The sequence below is a fragment of the Macaca fascicularis genome, chromosome 2, assembly GCF_037993035.2.
Source record: "Macaca fascicularis isolate 582-1 chromosome 2, T2T-MFA8v1.1".
NCBI lineage: Eukaryota > Metazoa > Chordata > Mammalia > Primates > Cercopithecidae > Macaca > Macaca fascicularis.
The window spans coordinates 3,119,039-3,138,074 of record NC_088376.1 but is presented as its reverse complement, the minus strand read 5'-3'; the positions used below and the strand labels follow the sequence as shown (position 1 = coordinate 3,138,074).

The 19,036-nt window shown below is 42.1% G+C and overlaps 1 protein-coding gene across 3 annotated transcripts in view; it reads right to left on the bottom strand.

The window, feature by feature from the left end:
• Positions 1 to 14,609, bottom strand: part of PPP1R2 (protein phosphatase 1 regulatory inhibitor subunit 2) — a 29,106-nt gene extending 14,497 nt beyond the window's left edge. For all 3 annotated transcript variants that reach the window (XR_012430549.1, XM_005545332.5, XM_074030726.1), the window contains exons 1-2: positions 14,186 to 14,609; positions 924 to 1,031 (exon numbers count right to left, since the gene is read on the bottom strand). Coding sequence is in view for 2 of the 3 variants with exons in the window: in XM_005545332.5 (XP_005545389.1) it covers positions 924 to 1,031; positions 14,186 to 14,307 (230 nt within the window). In the remaining variant the exon portion in view is untranslated. The remainder of the gene's footprint in view (positions 1 to 923; positions 1,032 to 14,185) is intronic.
• Positions 14,610 to 19,036: the final 4,427 nt, after the last annotated feature.

The following is a 19,036-nucleotide window of genomic DNA, read 5'->3' as shown; positions in this document are numbered from 1 at the left end:
CTAGAGTGCAATGGCGCGATCTTGGCTCACTGCAACCCCCGCCTCCAGGGTTCAAGCAATTCTCCTGCCTCAGCCTCCCGAGTAGCTGGGATTACAGGCGCCCGCCACCAAGCCCAGCTAATTTTTGTATTTTTTTTTTCAGTAGAGATGGGGTTTCACATGTTGGCCAGGCTGGTCTCGAACACCTGACCTCAGGTGATCCGCCCGCTTCGGCCTCCCAAAGTGCTGGGATTACAGGCATGAGCCACAGCGCCCGGCCCAAGGTATTACCTTAATTAGGTATCTATACTTATTTAGAATCTCATCTTCTCATAATGCTTATTGCATTATTTTTGTCTTCATACTCGTTACTGCTGCATAATGTAATTTCACAATTCGTTTAGAAAATTCTGAGACTTGAAATTGCCAAAAATTACATGTAATATCTGAACAACAGTATTACATTAAGTTAAAAAATAAAGACATAAACAGTAATAATGACCACCTATCTTTCAGTGGGTTAAAAACGAGTTACCATCCATGCAGTTATGCTTCTCTGCAAAGAGACTGAGTAAACCCCAGATTTCTACTTGGGAAGCAAACAAGCCCCTATCTCATCTTCCTTTCATGGAAGTTAAAACTAATATGTGCACTATTAGTAGCTAGCAACCACTGAGGTGCAACAAATAAACATTTACTACTATCATTATAATGTAAAGAATGGGTTCCATAATTTTAAAGTTAGACATCACTTATACAATTACTAAACAAATTGCAGTTAGGTTACTGAATTCACCAGTGCTCCAGTAACAAATCTACAATAAAACAAATTCAAATACGCTAATCTACAATAAAACAAATTCAAATAAGCTGTTATCCAGAAGTTCATATTAAATGTAAAATGGAAGTAAGTCACAAGAGGAATGATATCGATGTGACATTACCTATGGTAAGGAGTGCTTGGTTCATCTATTTTCATTAAACCATAGTCTTTGTCGGCTGGATGATACGTCGCCAAGATGTTCATTTCATCCCACTTCTGGGATTTTTTGCTAAAATTAAAAAGAAAAAACGTTTTTCCCAATGCAGAAAAAGATAAACCTGAACATCAAAATTCACAAATGTTCAAATTTCACATTTCAACTTCTATTTGATGGCTAACCTTTATTTTCACATATACTTTCTTAGAATAGAAGCTGACTCAGGGTAAAAACCATTAAGTAACTACAATAAAATGTCAGTAAATATAGAACACTTACTGCCCAAATATTAAAAACACAGTATTTAGTATCTATATCAGGCATTCAAAACATTACTATGACGTGCTTAGTCTTCATTTGGCCTATAAAATAATGCAAGTCAAAATCTATACATTCGCTGATGACAGTAGGCATTTTTGATCTATATACCAGTAACTGTTTGGTAAAAAAACACAACAGGAGTATTTCATTGGCATAATTTCTTTCTGAGATATCTGTTAACAGTCAGAACATAAAGATTCAAAGCATAAAACTACAGAGAAAACCTCATCAAACTCAGATACCACTAAATCATTAGATTGCAAATAAATTACAGCTCTGTTTATTTCTAATCTAGAAAAATAAAGGTGTGCTCAGGAATGGTGTATTCAGATTTATTTGAAGAGCAACAGAAGTTCTCTATAAGTACTCCATTATTTTTGATTTGTTTTGAGATGGAGTCTCACTCTGTTGCCCAGGATGGAGTGCAGTGGCATGATCTCGGCTCACTGCAACCTCCACATCCCCGGTTTATGTGATTCCCCTGTCTCAGCCTCCCCAGTAGCTGGGATTACAGGCGCGCACCACCACGCCTGGCTAATTTTTGTATTTTTAGTAGAGACGGGGTTTCACCATGTTGGCCAGGCTGGTCTTGAACTCCTGACCTTACGCGATCTGCCTGCCTGGGCCTCCCAAACTGCTGGGATTCCAGATGTAAGCCACGGTGCCTGGCCTATAAGTACTTTAGAAACATCTGTTAAATTTCATGCAATGAAGTATTTAAACAACTATTAAGTTGCTCAATACTCAAATGCTTTAATTTTAAATTCTTACATACTCATTAAAAAAGACCTCAAAGACCTTTCTATACGCCAACATTATTTTGTTACATATACAATTTGTTACTTAGTATGCACTTGGAAAAACCTGCTTTAAAAAAAATCAATGTAAATGTTACACTGATTTAAATAATCCTTTCTGCATTTGGTCTAAATTGTTAAGGTTTTACTGTAGGTATTTTCAATTTTCCAGATCCTGAAATAGTCTTTAGGAATAACATACTTAACATTTTAATAACATATTCCCTTCTCCATACTCTCAAAATGGTTTGATGAGTTACCTTAAAAATTACAGCCGGGCACAGTGGCTCATGCCTGTAATCCCAGCACTATGGGAGGCCAAGGCAGGAGGATTACAGGAGATCGAGACCATCCTGACTAACATGGTGAAACTCCGTCTCTACTAAAAATAGAAAATTAGCTGGGCGTGATGGCGGGCGTCTGTAGTCCCAGCTACTTGGGAGGCTGAGGCAGGAGAATGGCGTGAACTCGGGAGGTAGAGCCTGCAGTGAGCCAAGATCGCGCCACTGCCCTCCTGCCTGGGCGACAGAGCCAGACTCCGTTTCAAAAAAAAAAAGAAGAAAAAAAAAATTATACAGGCAGGTGACTTCATATTCTTTTGCTTTCTACCCTAATATACCCACTGTGTCCCCATTTTTGACTAAGAACTTTTTTCCTTCATTTTTAAAAACTGTGGTAAAACATACATAACATAAAATCCACCATTTTAACCTTTTTGTGTTTTGGTTAATCTTCCCTGTATCATTCCAATTTTAGCATATGTGCTACTGAAGTAAGCACTAGCCATTACGAAGTGTACAACTCTACGGCATTAAGAACATTCACATCATTGTGCAAGCATCACCACCATTCATCTCCAGAACTTTTTCGTCTTCCCCAAGTGAAACTGTACTCATTAAGTACTAACTCTCCACTCTCCCCAGCCCCTAGACCTGGCAACCACCATTCTATTTCTCATCTCTAGAAATGTGACCACTCTAGGTACCTCACAGAAGCGAAATCATAAAGTATTTGTCCTTTCGTGACTGGCTTATTTCACTAAGCATAATGTCTTCAAGGTTCATTCATATTGTAGCATGTGTCAGAATTTCTCTTTTTTTAAGAGCCTGGGTCTTACTCTGTCACCCCAGGCTGGAGTAAAGTAGCATGATCATAGTTCACTGCAGTCTCGAACTCCTGGGCTCAAGTGATCCTCCTGCCTAGCCTCCTGACTAGGTGGGACCATTGGTATGCACTACCATGCCCAGCTAACTTTTCTTTTCCTTTTTTTTTTTTTATTTTTTTTTTACAGGTGGGTCTTACTATATTGTCAGGCTCGTCTCAAACTCCTGGCCTCAAGCAATTCCCTGGGCTCAGCCTCCCAAAGTGCTGGGATTACAGGTATGAGCCACCACACCTGGCCCTAATCAAATTAATATGTCTTTAGTATTTGAAAAAAGTCACCTGCCAGGAGTGGGCCTGTGTAATTTTTAAGGCAACTCATCACACTCTTCTGGGACTGAACTAGACTGGGTAAACAGGGCTTGCTTTAACAATATTGATTTCTTTAAATGCCTAGGCTTCTGCCTATCACAGTAATAGTTGAGCTTGTGGCAGAAAACAAAAAACAAACTTAATTGGGAGACAGACATTGAAGGTTCAGGTTTCAGTTACCCTTTACCTATAGAGAAGCAAAAAAACATCTTCTCTTGGACTCTATTTATAGTTGACCCTTGAATGTTATGAGTTTGAACTGTGTGGGTTCACTTATATGCAGATTTTTTTCAAAAAATCTGCTGGAAAATTTTTTGGAGGTTTGCGACAATTTGAAGAAACTCAGATAAACCACATAGCCCAGAAATATTTTAAAAAAACTTAAAAGTTAGTTATGTCAGTTATGTCATAAGTGCAAAATATATATGTAGAGAACAGTCTCCTTTATCATTTACTACCATATTAACAAGCCTAGTTAAAATGTAAAGTTAAAATTTATCAAAACATGCACATACAACACGTGGTGCCTCTGCAGTTGGATCCTAACTGCATAAACTTAACTACAGTACATACTATTCTGTGTCACAATTTCATAGCCATCTCTTGTTGCTACTGCGGTCTCCTCAAGTGTTGCAAGTTTGCTTAAAATGCTCTATGATGCAGCCAGGCACGCCTGTAATCCCAGCCCTATGGAAGGCTGAGGCGGGTGGATCACTTGAGGTTAGGAGTTCGAGACCAGCCTAGCCAACATGGTGAAACCCCGTCTCTACCAAAAATACAAAAAATTAGGCATGGTGGCTTGCGCTTGTAATCCCAGCTACTCAGGAGGCTGACGCAGGAGAATCGCTTGAACCTGGAAGCCGGGGTTGCAGCGAGCCAAGATCATGCCACTGCACTTCAGCCTGGGCAACAGAGTAAGACTCTGTCTCAGAAAAAAAAAAAGCTCTATGACGCTAGTTGTTTCAGTGTGAGTAGTTTGTTGCTCCAATAAATTGCCTATTGCAGTAAAAAGTGATCTCTCTTGGTTTTTGAGTATTTTTTGTCCTGTTTAGTGCAATACTGTACACTCTGAGTAACATCATGGGACCATTACAAAATGCCACTAGAGATGCTGGAAGCGCTCCCAAGAAGCAAAGTTGTGACATTACAAGAAAAAGTTGAATTGCTTGATGAGTACCTTAGATTGAGCTCTGCAACTGTGGTTGCCCATCATTTAAAGAAGAATCCATCATAAAGACCATTGTAAAAATAAAATAAAAGGAAATTCACACAGCTGTCACTGTAGTAGCTACACCAGCATGAAAATCTTGCATATTTTGTGAAATACCTTTTATCTTGTATTGCCAATGCATCTTTTATGTGAGTGCAGGATTGCTACAAGACTATAGACTCTAAAATGATTTGAGAAAAAATGATGTCACTATACAATAACTTAAAGCAAAAAGAAGGTGAAGGATCTAAAGTTGAAGAATTTAATGCAAGCAAACGATGGTTTGATAATTTTAGAAACAGGTTTGGCTTTAAAATGACAAGATAACAGAGAAGCAGCTTCTGCCAACCAACAGGCTGCAGATGAGTTCCCAGAGGCCATTAGGAAAATCATTCATGAGAAAGGGCCAGGTGCAATGGCTCATGCCTGTAATCCCAGTTTGGGAGGCTGAGGAAGGAGGATCTCTTGAGCCCAGGAGTTTGAGAACAGCCTGGGCAACCATAGTGAGACACTATCTCTACAAAAAATGTTTAAAATTAGTCAGGCATGGTGGCGCACACACACCTGCAGTCCCAGCTACTTGGGGGTGGCCTAAAGTGGGAGGATCACCTGAGCCCAGGAGGTCAAGGCTGCAGTGAGCCATCTGCGATTGAGCCACTGTGATCCAGCCTCGGTGGCAAAGTGAGACTGTCCAGAAAAAGAAAAAATTATTAAGGAGAAAGGATATCTGATCTGCCTGTACAGGTTTTTAATGAGAATAAAAGTGCCCTATTCTGCAAAAAAAATGCCAAAAAGGACACTTATTTGTAAGAAAGAGAAGAATGCATCAGGATTTAAGGCAGGAAGAGACAGGTTAACTCTACTGTCTTATGCAAATGCAGTAGGGTTTATGATCAGGACTGTCCTTAACTATAAAGCTGCAAACCCCGGAGCCTTGAAGGGAAAAGATAAACACCAGCTACCAGTCTTGTGGTTGTACAAGGTCTAGACAATGAGAACCCTCTTGGTTCCATCAATGTTCCATAAGGAAATACCTTGCCAATACAGAACTGCTTTTTTTAAAAAAAAAAAAAAAAGCGAGACAGGGTATTACTCTATCGCCCAGGCTGGAGTGCAGTGGCACAATCATAGTTCACTGCAGCCTCGAACTCCTGGGGTTCAGTGATCCGACTATGTCAGCCACCTGAGCAGCTAAGGCCATAGGCGCAAGCCACGTGCCTGGCAGTAAAGTACCTTTTAAAGTTGTTTTGATTCTGGACAATGTGTCTCTCTGGCCACCTATGAACCCTATGAGTTCAACCCTATGGAGGTGTCAAGGTGGTTTATTTGTCCTCAAACACAACATCTCCAATTTAACTTCCAGATCGGGAGTCACAGAGGACTTTTAAGATTCAGGACACATGGTGCTCTATGCAGTGGTCCCCAGCCTTTTTGGCACCAGGGATTGGTTTTGTGGAAGACAACTTTTGCACAGTGTGGGGTCGAGGGGGAAGGTTTCCAGATGAAACTGGTCCACCTCAGATCATCAGGCATTAGATTCTCATCAGGAGTGGGCAACCTAGATCCCTCACATGCAGAGTTCACAATAAGGTTCACACTTCTGTGAGAATCTAATGCCGCCACTGATCTGACTGGAGGCGGAGCTCAGGCACCTGCCACGTGGCCTGGGGTTTGGGGAACCCTGCTCTATGGAGAACATCATGAAAGTCTGGAAGGGTTTCACCACTGCCTATGCCATTGTTGTTATAGAAAAAGCTAAGAAAGCTGTCAAGTCTGAGGAGGCTGAGACAGGAGAATGGACCGAACCCGGGAGGCGGAGCTTGCAGTGAGCCGAGATCCGGCCACTGCACTCCAGCCTGGGCGACAGAGCGAGACTCCGTCTCAAAAAAAAAAAAAAAAAGAAAGCTGTCAAGTCTGAAACAACGAATTCCTGCTGGAGAAAACTGTATCCAGATGTTACGCATGACTTCGCAGGATTTATGACAGTGTCAAGCAAGGAAATAATGAGATTGTGGATTATTTGGTGGGGGTGAAGGGTTTCAAGATATGGATATTGAAATTCAAGAGCTAATAGACATCACATCAGAGGAATTAACAGAAGATGACTTGATACCAGAGGAATTAACAGAAGATGACTTGATAGAGATGACTGCTTCTGAATCAGTGCCAGAGGAAGAATATGTGGAAGAAGCAAAGCCAGGAAACAAATTGACATTAGACAATCTGACAAAGAGTTCTATTTGAGATTGCCTGACTTATTTTACAACATGGACCCTTTTATGATATGGACGCTGAAACTAAACAGTAGAAGGAAGATTATTAGTACCACATAGAAGCATCTTAAGAGAAATGAAAAAGCACAAAAGTTAGGCATAAATTATGATGTATTTTCGTAAAATTACACCAAGTGTGCCTGCCTCTCCTTCTATCTCCTCTACCACCCGAGACAGTAAGACCAACCCCTCCTCCTCAGCCTACTCAATGTGAAAGACACCAGGATAAAGATCTTCATGAAGATCCACTTCACTTAATGAACAGTCAATGTATTTTCCTTCCGATTTTAACCTTTTCTTCTCTCTAGCTCACTGTATTATAAGAATGCAGTAACAAATACATGTAACATACAAAACATGAAGTTAATCAACTGTTTATGTTATCTGTAAGGCTTTCAGTCAACAGGAGGCTACTAGTAGTTAACTTTTGGGGGGCTGGGCATAGTGACTCATGCCTATAAATCCCAACATTTTGGGAGGCCAAGGTGGGAGGATCACTCGAGCCCAGGAGTTTGAGATCAACTTGGGCAACATAGGGAGACCCTGTCTCAAAAAAAAAAAAAAAACAAAAAAAAGGGCTGGGATTATAGGTGTGAGACACTGCACCCAGTCAGTGTGTGCTTTCGTAACAATTTCTGACACTTTAAATTTATTCTTAATACACTTTTCTGTATGTGTATTACACTATAATAAAATATTTTAAAAATAAACACATATTAATGTTTTGGGGTACCTCCTAATCTCAAAGTAAAACAAGTTATTCCCTAAATGATGTTAACAATATTGAATTAAAAATGACAATTTAGGAGGTGGGCAGATCACCTGAAGTCAGGAGTTCAACACCAGCCTGGCCAACATGATGAAGCCCTGTCTCTACTAAAATACAAAAGTTAGCCATGCTTGGTGGCACACGCCTGTAATCCCAGTTACTCAGGAGGCTGAGGCTGGAGAATCGCTTGCACCCAGGAGGCAGAGGTTGCAGTGAGCTGAGATTGCACCATTGTGCTCCAGCCTGGGCGACAAGAGCGAAACTGCGTCTCAAAAACAAACAAACAAACAAAAAAACCAAGGCAACTGATCATCATTGCTTAGGATAAAAAAAGAATGAGGAAAGACCTTTGGAGCTTCAAAAGTATCTCTACTGGGAAAGAAAGAAGTCCACACCCTGTAAGTATTTTTTACAAGATAATGATAGAAAAAGAACTACAGAACACAAGCAGAAATTATGTTTTCTTGAAATTAAAAATAAAATTTAATAATCACAATCCCAGCATCCCGTCATTCATAATTTTGATTTCTGCATATTCTTTCCTTTGTATAATACATATAAATATGTATAAGCTATCAAAACATATAAAAATATATACAACTATACATATAAAAAGTACATACAGTATATATAAAATACATATGCTGATATATAAGTTGTAAGTATGTGTGTAGTATAAGTTGTGTGTTTTCTTTTTACCTTTTTAATGACTGTATTTTTTAGATTGATAAATAAGTTTTCCTACTTAAAATAAGGCAGACATGAACATATTTGTACATATGTCATTCAATAACGTTTTAAAGAAAATGTGCTAGTGTAAGAGCCTGAATTAAAGTTTAAGAACTTTATAGTTCACTCCATGTTGCCATATAGTTATTTTTTTTAAAAAAGAGGACTGTTTGTAATGTCCCCAGTAAATTACCAAACCATTGCTAGGATTAGGTATTGTGTGTGTGCGTGTTTCCATTTCAGCAGGTATAAAATAGTATTTAAAAACTGTTGTGTTTCTTTGACTAATATTATTTTACTTTCCTCATGTGAATTATGTTTACATCCTTTGCCTATTAGAAATCTCCCCATAAATTTGAGCTCTTTAGATTTATATAAACCACATTTTATGTAACTTCAATTTTTCCCAGTCTGTTTGCCACTTAGTTTACTTTCTACTGTAAATGAAATTTTAAGTTCTAAATATTCAAAGCCTCACTCAACTTGTTTTCTCAACAGAACACTAAGAGAAAAAGAAATTAGTACAATTATTCAGATCCAAAAAAAGACAACAATATCTTGCAAAAATAAGCATTTAAATAAGGGTATTACAAAACAGACTCCAAAAATGCTAGGAAATCTTAGAAAGTTAGTGAAGTAGAAGAAACTGTCAGCAGAGGACACTGGATATGAAAGTCAGCGTCTCTAAAGTGATGGTAGAATTAACATTAGTTGTGGAATAACAAAACCCAAGGAGTGAGCCTGAGTTTAATCCCAGTATCATCACGAACTGTATGACCTCCTCTGGGGTCAGTATCCCTGCAGACAAAAATAGGGGCACCACCATTTCCATGGCAGATCTGCCATGATGGTGAAAGCACCTGCTGGTTTCAGTTTTCCCCCTCCCTCTTGGGTGACTGGTTTTCCTACAGCCTAAATCTGGTGCTGAAAAAGTCACCGCTTCTCACTTTTACTTTGTTAGCTCATATGGTGCCACCTCAAAGACCTACTGGAACTTCTTGTTGCTTGTGACTTGCTCATTTGATAGTTGTGACTGTGTCTGGAATGGGAAGCAAGATTTTGCTTCAAGGTGTTTTAACTTTAATTGCATATTTCAAGAACTGGTTCTTTCTTTAAATGAAGACTCCACTTATATAGATTGACACAATATAACAATATAAGACTTCAAAGCCTGGTATCATTACTGAACAATTAAAGTAAGACTTAACAATAAAAGTAATTACAAGTAAGCAAAAAGAAACTTTTAGAAAACAAACTTTTTATTTTACTCAGTAAACCTTTGACTGTAATATTCCACATCCCTTTATAGGCAGAAAACGACAAAGTTGAAGCGTGTTTATTTCTTAAATTATATCAAAGGAAATTAAATAAGGCATATTTTTTCAAGCAGAATTTGCCTGCATTATCTAAGACTACTATAGAATTTGAATTGAACAGAATAGTAAACTCCAAAGCAGACTGTGTAAAAAACCCACTGAGATGTGGAAAAAATGAATTTCTATATTTATTTCTATCACAATAAGACTAACACTTGAGGGTAAGGCACTGGGTTAAACACTTTACATTTATTAATTCATTTACTATTTAAACTAAGGCACAGATAAAATGAATAATTCACTGAAAATCACAACTAATAAAGTTTGCGAATAAGCAGCAGACAAGATCCAAACCCAGGCAATCTGGCAGCAGATTAACCACTAAACCATAATCCTTCTCAAGTGATAGGCTTTAGCAATATTTACTGTCATATTTTCAATAATTCCCAAAACACATTTTTTACATTTTCATATCTCTGAAAAAGAATATGTCTTAAAAGGATGGCATCTTATAATCATAATTGGCAGTATTTTTTCTTTCTTGATGGTACATCTTAGAATCCAGTGTCTTGTTTTCAGTAAGATACACATATGTACTCACTAGGCCTGCTAAATTAGACCTTCATAAGTTGTGCCCTATATTCAAGGTATCCTGAAAGAATGGGAATTCCACAATCATAGAAGATGACAGTGGTGTTTAAACTAGCTGAATGCTGTGCTGCAATGTACTGAGATTTATCTATACTTATGTGGATTTATGGATTCTATCCAGTTTTAATTTAACCCTCAAAACTTGGTATCTGACAAATGGTACCTGTAGAAACCACTCCTTAAAGACCTAAGTACTGGTGGGGCATGGTGGCTCTCACCTGTAATCCCAGCACTCTGGGAGGCAGGCAGATCGCTTGAGCCCAGGAGTTTGACACCAGCCTGAGCAATATAGTAAAACTTATCTCTACAAAAAATACAAAAATTAGCTGGGTGTGGTGGGCTGAGGTGGGACAATCATTTGAGCCCAGGAGGTGGAGGCTGCAGTGAGCTATGATCGTGCCACTGCACTCCAGCCTGGGTGGCAGAGTGAGCTCTTCTCGCAAAAACAAACAAACAAAGACATAAGCACTAATGCAAAGTATCAACAATAAAGAAAATAACAGCACTGAGTCATCTAAAAAAATAACCGCCCCGCTCAATGATGGTTTGATCGGTCCTGACAACTGGATAAAAAAATAGAAATGCTAAGACTATTTGAATATGGCTTTATATAAACCTCACTTTAAGTGTACACTGAGTTTTGAGCCTTATCTAATGATAGTAGTATAAACATATATGAATTATAAACATATATCTGAAGTATGTTTGAATTTTATTTTTTAAAATTGCTTGGCAATATTTAGGTAAAATAACATCCTCTCACAACTGGGGGATGGGTAGAGTCAAACTATCATCATATTTTACACAACAAAGACACCGATAAAAGGTAGGATTCATTCTCATTATTCTCTGATTCTTTCTTTGCAAGTTTACTTGCTAAAATCTGTAATCCCAAAACCAGCACTTGAGGTCCGTTTAGCAGTTGCTCACAGACTGCCACAGAGCAGAGCAAATTTTGAGTTGCCCAGTGCACATGTTCACAGCTGAGGCAGCATCTTCCCAGAGGGGGTCAAACAAGGCGATGCTCTGCTTTCTTGTTTCGGCTCTTGTGCTGTAAACAAGTGTCCTTTTCGTGGGCTATTTAGTGCTAACTTTCTTGCATTTTTGTTGGTGAATTTGGTGTGTAAAATGGCTCCCAAGTGTAAAGGGCTATCTGGTGTTGGCTGAATTCGTGGAGGGGGCCAACTGTATACTTTCACTGTTTCTGTTCAAAGAGGATCTCATAAAGTTAATGATACTGTTTGCATGAGTTGTGACATAAATAATAATGTATATTTGGTATGGTTTGAACGTTTGTCCTCTCTGAAACTCATGCTGAAACTTGATCTCCAATGTAGCAGTGTTGCGAGGTGCAGCTTTTAAAAGGTGACTGGGTCCTGAGGGCTCTGCTCTGATGAATGGATTAATCTATTCATGGATTAATGGATTATCAAGTGAGTGGCTCTGGTGGCTTTATAAGAGAAGCAAGAGAGACCACAGCTGGTATGCTCAGCCCCCTTGCCATGATGCCCTGCACCACCTTGGAACTCTACAGAGTCCCCACCAGCAAAAAGGCTCTCACCAGATGCACCCTTTCGACCTTGGACTTCCAAGCCTCCAGAACTATAAGAAATAAATTTAGTTTCTTATAAATTATCATTACAGGCATTCTGTTATGACCAACAAAAAACAGACTAAAACAATATTGTATTACTAGTAGAATTAGTTGATTTGCTTTACAGTCACGTAACAATGACCATTAAAAAACCCATCCTTTTTACCACTTGGAACCAAACATCATGAACTTCAATGAATTAGGGTTTGATAGTTCTCTTTAAAAGACAGGAATATAACTCTAACTAGACAAGTCAGTCCCTTTTAAGTGAATCTACCCTGCCACAGATACTACAGAAGAGGCAGCTAGCCCTATGTAGTTGAGTCAGTTTAGTATAGTGGCTTTTGAAGCAGAAAGACCTGAATGTCAATTCCAACCAATTACAGAAAGAGAGGGGTCAATCCATAGATTGGGACCATGGGAAATTACAGTAGATCCAAGTTGAGAATAAACAGAAACTAAAGAAGCAGAGATAAAGAATAAGTCACTTGGTAAATGGACCAAAAGAAGCTCACACTGGAGAATAGCTAAATAACGTAAATGCCAGTGAGGACCACATTGCTGCTGCTGAAAACCGTGAAGCTACATTTGAGCCTTCTGTAGTCATGTTACTTATCTTTTAATTCGTTTTCTTTTCTTTTATTCTTTTTTTTTTTTTTTTAAGAGATGAGGTCTCACTATGTTGCCCAGGCTGGTCTCAAACTCCTGGGATCAAGCAATCCTCCCACCTTGGCCTCTCCAAGTGCTGAGATTACAGGCGTGGCCACCACACCCTGCCGTTATTTATCTTTTAACTAACTTGGTCCTCCTGCTTCAGTTATGTTCTGGTGAAATTTTGTCTTCTTAATTCCATGACCTATCCATCACACTCCCCCAGCACTCCATTTAACGTGGCTTAGCCCAAATAGAGGTTGGAAAACTGTGTGCGAGAGAATGTTAACATTCAAGCATCCATGAGCGTGGGAGTTGCTAGACAAAACTAAGGTCCTTTCCAGCCCTAAAAGGCCACGATTCTAACTTGTGAGCCTACTCAATATTTTCTTCAAGGTAACACAAATCCCTAAAATTTACCACCACCAAGCAGTACTTCCTTTTATGGTCCTAAATAAGATCCTTTATACAGGAATGCCCTAGGTTCCTATATTCTGAGATTTCACAAACATCCTCATTTTAGCTTCAAGACTACCAATTTCAATGGTAACTTTTCTTAAGCCTTATTTTCAGAAAGTAGAGTCCTTATATTTTTAGTATCTTGCAACGCCCAAGCCCCCTTGCACTTCTAACCCACTACAGATACTGTACTGCAACATTTTCTCTATGCATCAACGCCTCTTTTTTTAAAAAAGGCTGGTATATTGTTCCATTATACAAACGTACCGTAATTAATATTTCACCAGTTCTTACTAATAGTTCTTACTAATGGACTTCGGGTGGTTTCCAATTATATTACTATAATTATTACATACAACGCTCAGGTCCACAACTTTTTACATGTGTATCTTTAGCGTATGCAAGAGCAACTAAAATATCACTGGGTCATTTCAAGTTGCTCCTCTTTGAACTGTTTTGAGCCTAGATCTATTTCTGAACAGGAACAAAAATCAGAAAGAACCCAAAACTCTGGTTGCAGATGCAGAAATACAGTGTGGCACGATGCTAATGGGAGAAATGGTCTCTTTTATTAGCTTGAGACTAGATCTTCAAGGGTTCCCAAGAAAAGAAAATACACTGTAATTATCGAAGAATTTTAGATACCTCAGAGATGAGGTTAAGAAATAGTAAAAGCTTAACAGTCGAAGATCTGAAGCTTCAATTTCATTCTTTGATGTTCCCGATTACAGAAGTTCAAAGATGATATCTGTTTAAAAAATTATATATATGCACATATGCTAAAAAAAAAAAAAAAAAAAGGAAACACGATAAACGTCATCGCCCAGCCTTCTTAAAGATCGCTCCCACCCGCGGCTAGCCGGGCAGGACAGACCCGAGCGGCACCCGAGCCGCATCCACGCCGCCCGCCCGTGCATGGGGTCTGGTGGGTAACGGGCCCGGCGGGAAGGAGGGGCTCCCCGGCCGTCCCTCCCAGCTCTCACCTCAGCTCCTCGTCGACACTCCCGCGGGGCTGTTCGGCCGACGCCACCATAGAGGAAGTCGTAGAGGTCTTGTTCTTCAGGATCCCCTTGATGGGCCGGTGCGAGGCCGTCGAGGCCGCCATTGCCGGGCGCTCCGGCTGTCGGCTCAGGGTCGCTGCTTGGCGTGGGGTCCGCGAAGAGAAGGGTCGGCACAGCAGAGACTCGCAGGCAGCCGCGGAGCCCGCTCAGGGCTAAAGCGGCCCCACCTGCTGCCTCGGAAACGGCTACCGGAGCGGTTGTCACGACACAACGACCCCGACGCCAGAGCCAACGCCGAACGGGTGGCGGCTCCTCGCGCTCCTTTAGCCGCCAGCACTTGACCCGCCGCTCGCGGAGAGACGCCGGCCTAGAGCTCCAGCGCGGGCGCGACGCCGACGCCGAAGCCAAGCGGGCCCGCCCTCTCGCGATATCTAGGGAGGGGGCGGGGAGGGGGCGGGGCGAGAACAGAGCCGACCTCCTCGCCCCGCCCCCTCCGTCCCGCCCGCGCTCCTCGCCCGCCCCCGCGCGGCGCTGTGAGGCGGGAGCTGTTTCCGAGAGCCAGCGGGAGAGCGCCCGGGCCTGCTGCTGCCCGGACCCGCGCGTTTCTCGAGCAGCCTCGTCCCACCACCTTGGGAGGCCGTAGTGTTATTTTTATTTTTCGGATCAGCAGCCTGAGACTCGGTGACGTCACTCCGCAGAGAGGTTAGCTGACTTGAAGAAAAGGGACATCTCTTTCCGTTTCCCCGGTGTAAAAAGCCGAACTGCCCGTGATAAAAGCATGCACTGCCAACACTGGAGTGGTCCTTATGGAGGACTATTATGGAGTCATAGAGTGTATGCGTTGGAATCGCTTCACCTCCTTTACCGTTGGAAAAGCCGACGGACGGACGGGCGGCGAATCCCGCCGTCGCACAAGCCGTCCAGGCAGAGAGCGCAGGAGGCGGGAGGGCGGCAGCGACACAGTCTCCCAGCCAAGGACCCCCTGGGCCCGCAGAGGCCGCGACAGATTCCCCCCACAGAGGGAACCAGCTCTGCCGCAGATCGATGTAGACTTCAAGCCTGCAGAGCGGAGAGCCCGTTTCCATCGCTTAAAGCCACCCCGTGTGTGGTACTTGTTATGGCCCCTGTACCCCCCCACCACCCTCCCCAACTCCAGTCCGCAGCTGGCTCCTCACCAGGCTCTTTTCCATGGCTCTTTCTTGACCAGGGCTTTTTATTATTCTCACCACAGGTTAGAGCACAGCAGACTGAGCCACCCAGAACTGGCCACTCCGGTGGACCAGCCCCTGCGGATTCACAGACCACAGGGCCTGGAAGGGACCTTGTCAAGCAGGCCCATGAGGTGGCTCTTCAGCCTCTTTCTCCAACAACCCCAGGGGCTAGAAGCTCGCCACACCCTTGTGCAACTCATTTTATCTTTGGACAGCTCTGACTCAGGGAGTTCTTAGATTGAGCTGACACCTGGCTCTCAGTAATGTCTGTCCACTGCTGTGGGGGGTGAGAGGAAGCGTTTTCCCCCATCTAACCCCTATAGCAGCAGTCTCACTCCCACGGCTCATCTCTGGACCACAGTCTCATCTTCTTTAACACAGGCTCTGTGCCTTTTGAGGACGACCCTGTTCTGTGTCCTTAGGACTCTGCCCCTCAGGGATGACTGTAGGGTTCTGATTGTTTTTATTGTCTGGCCCCTAGCCCCTAGCGAATTCCTGGCACAGAACAGGGCCTCAGTATGGGAATGGATGTGGATGGAGATAATGGAGGGGAAGTGAGCTGGAAGGGGAGAAGGGAAACAGGGTTCCCCAGGGATTTGCCTCAGCCAGGGGCCTGCACAGTCACTCTTGGCACTGGCCCCACCTTTGTTCCCAGTCAAATATCCACTGGTGCCGTCTCTCCCTCCCAGGCCAGGACTGCTCAGTGAATCTAACACTATGCCCTGACAGCCCTGTCCAGCCCATGGAGCAGAGAGAGAGTTCTCAGCCAGGGGAAGCAGGATGGCCACCTCCCTTCCTTTCCTGAGTTCTTTCCACCCGTGTTCAACACCTGTGTTGCGTCTCCTGCCCTGTCAGCAGGCGCCTAGGTCAGTGATGGCAATCCTGTTTTCCGGGGAATACACAAACTTCCCTGTATGTTCTAAATTACTGGGCAGATCTGCTTTGTTCCTGCTTGGCCTGGGAAGCGTCACTGAGTTCAGCATCCCTGAACTCAGCATCCCTGAACTCAACTGTGACTGGGCCCTTAATTAAGCAACAGCTTGCTTTCAGGCCCTCTGATGAAAGGAACTATGATCGTATGGCATAAAGTGTTTTATTACAGTTAATAAACAAACATTGGAACAGGAGGTGATGAAGAGTTCTCTGAAGAACCTTGGAAACGCATTTCCCTCATCAAGAGTTAAACTTTTGTCTCTGGTACTGGTTCTTCCACTCCCAAACCCACAACAAATGAAAGCAGATGATGACTTTGGTAGCCCTTAAAAAAAAAAAGTTTGTAAAATTGTAGGGGCCAGTACTGCTCTTTGTTTTTTTTTTTTTTTTGAGACAAAGTCTTGCTGTGTCACTCAGGCTGGAGTGTAATGGCACAATCTCCCCTCACTGCAATCTCTGCCTCCCGGGTTCAAGTGATTCTCCTGCCTCAGCCTCCCGAGTAGGTAGGATTACAGGCGCCCACCACCACACCCAGCTAATTTTTGTATTTTTAGTAGAGATGGGGTTTCACCGTGTTGGCCAGGCTGGTCTCGAACTTCTGACCTCAGGTGATCTGCCCACCTCAGCCTCCCAGAGTGCTGGGATTGTAGGGGTGAGCCACTGCGCCTGGCCTGCTTTTCCTTATGTTTCAGAATAGTTGAACCACTTTATTCCTCAGTGTGTCCCAAATAAGATTTTCAAATGCTTCTAAACAGAGATCTCCTTCTGTGCCTCTGCCTCTGCTGAGGTTTGCTCCTGTAGGAAGTTATCTGGACCAAACAGCCCAAGCACTGAATTTAGCTTTACTGGTGTTACATTTCCTGTGTGTTGAGGGTTTGGCTGCCAAGAGGTGAATTGTAGATGGAATCTTTCATTCTGGTTTCAGTTTCTGGAAGTAGCTATTGAGCTCAAGGCAAATAATACATTTAAAGAGATATACATGATTTAAGGATAATCTGGCATTTATCTCTGCTCTCTTTTTGAAGACTTCATCATCGTGGTTGCCTGACCCAACACAACGTATTTGGAGGAGGAGAGGGGACACTTTTATTGTACCCCATCACGTGGCTGAGTCATTTGGCTCTCCATTCACTGGAACAGACGACTGTGGACAACACCATTGGGTTTCCCACCAAGGACAGAATTCCAAAGCAACAATGGCTTCCATGGTTAGCTCACCCAGCCTGCCCGAGTCATCAGCTAGTTCCACAGAGTAGAGAAGTGGGTAGTGCCCCCCCACCTAACATCTGGAAAAATTCCCAAAAGTTGTGACTTCAAGACCACCGAGTCAGCAGCAACTCTTTTCCTGCCAAGAATAGCACATTGTTCTTTTCCTTTTCACGTAATCCCTCCCCGGAAAGAGAAGATCACAGATTTTGTAGTATTAAGTACGTTGTAGAAATTCATGGTAGCAGGGGCAAGATCATTTAAACAAAATACAGAAAGTATCAAGAGAGAAAAAGCCAAGGACAAAGATTAATCATTTTCTGCTTAAAAAAAAAAAAAGGCTTTGATTTGCAACCATAGAATGCTCCATTGTTTCTCTTCTCTTCAAAGACATCTACTGAAAGGATTCCTTAACCTTACCAAGTGGCCAAAATACTTCTCTGAGAAGACTCACAGAGCATAGGCCTCCCTAGGGTACACAAAGATTTCATTAGTCCCTGGATGTTTCCTGATCCTTTCAAAAACTAATTAAATTCAGAGACTCTAGGCAAATACTTATTTCAGAACCTATGAGGCAAAAAACAAAAGAAGAAGGCAGGACATGCAGTGTGACAAACCTTGGAATGGTAAGTAGGAAATATGAGTTAGTTTCTTGGCTAAGCTATGAATTTACGTTGTGCCTGCCAGAAATTAGTCTTTTGTGACTGTAAATTTTCTGTGTTAACTGGTTTGGTTTATAAATTATTGCAAGAAGTAAGGGAGCAGTGTCATGTATTGTAATTTCATTGTGTCAGTTTTGCCAAGTTCTCTTGCATTTTGTTATTCTATGAACTCATAATGGGATAAGGAGTATAGGGTTTGATTCAGAACATATGTGATATTGGTATAAACGCTTCATGGAAAACCCTAAATATATTTTGAAGCCTACATAGTTAAAAGTCACCATTGGAAGACTTTTTTACTTTAATATTGTATTTATGCTCGTTAGCACTCATCCTCATTTGAAACTTCTCAAATGTGTTATTATTTTATTTGACTGTTGTCTCCAGATTTGTCTGAGGACCTCCACTTTCTTCACTGTCCATTCATCTTCATACTGCTCTCATATTATTTTTTTAAATTGAGCTATGCAATGATCCTTAGTTTATAAATTCAACTCCACTTTGCCACACACAGTATTAGGCTTGGGCAAACAATTAGAACTTGCCCTCCTTGCCTGGGCGCTGTGGCTCCCACCTGTAATCCTAGCACTTTGGGAGGCCGAAGTAGGTGGATCGTGAGGTCAAGAGATTGAGACCATCCTGGCCAACATGGTGAAACCCCATCTCTACTAAAAACACAAAAATTAGCTGGGCATAGTGGCCCATGTCTGTAGTCCCAGCTACTTGGGAGGCTGAGGCAGGAGAATCACTTGAACCCGGGAGGCGGAGGTTGCAGTGAGCCGAGATCACGCCACTGCACTCCAGCCTGGGGACAGAGGGAG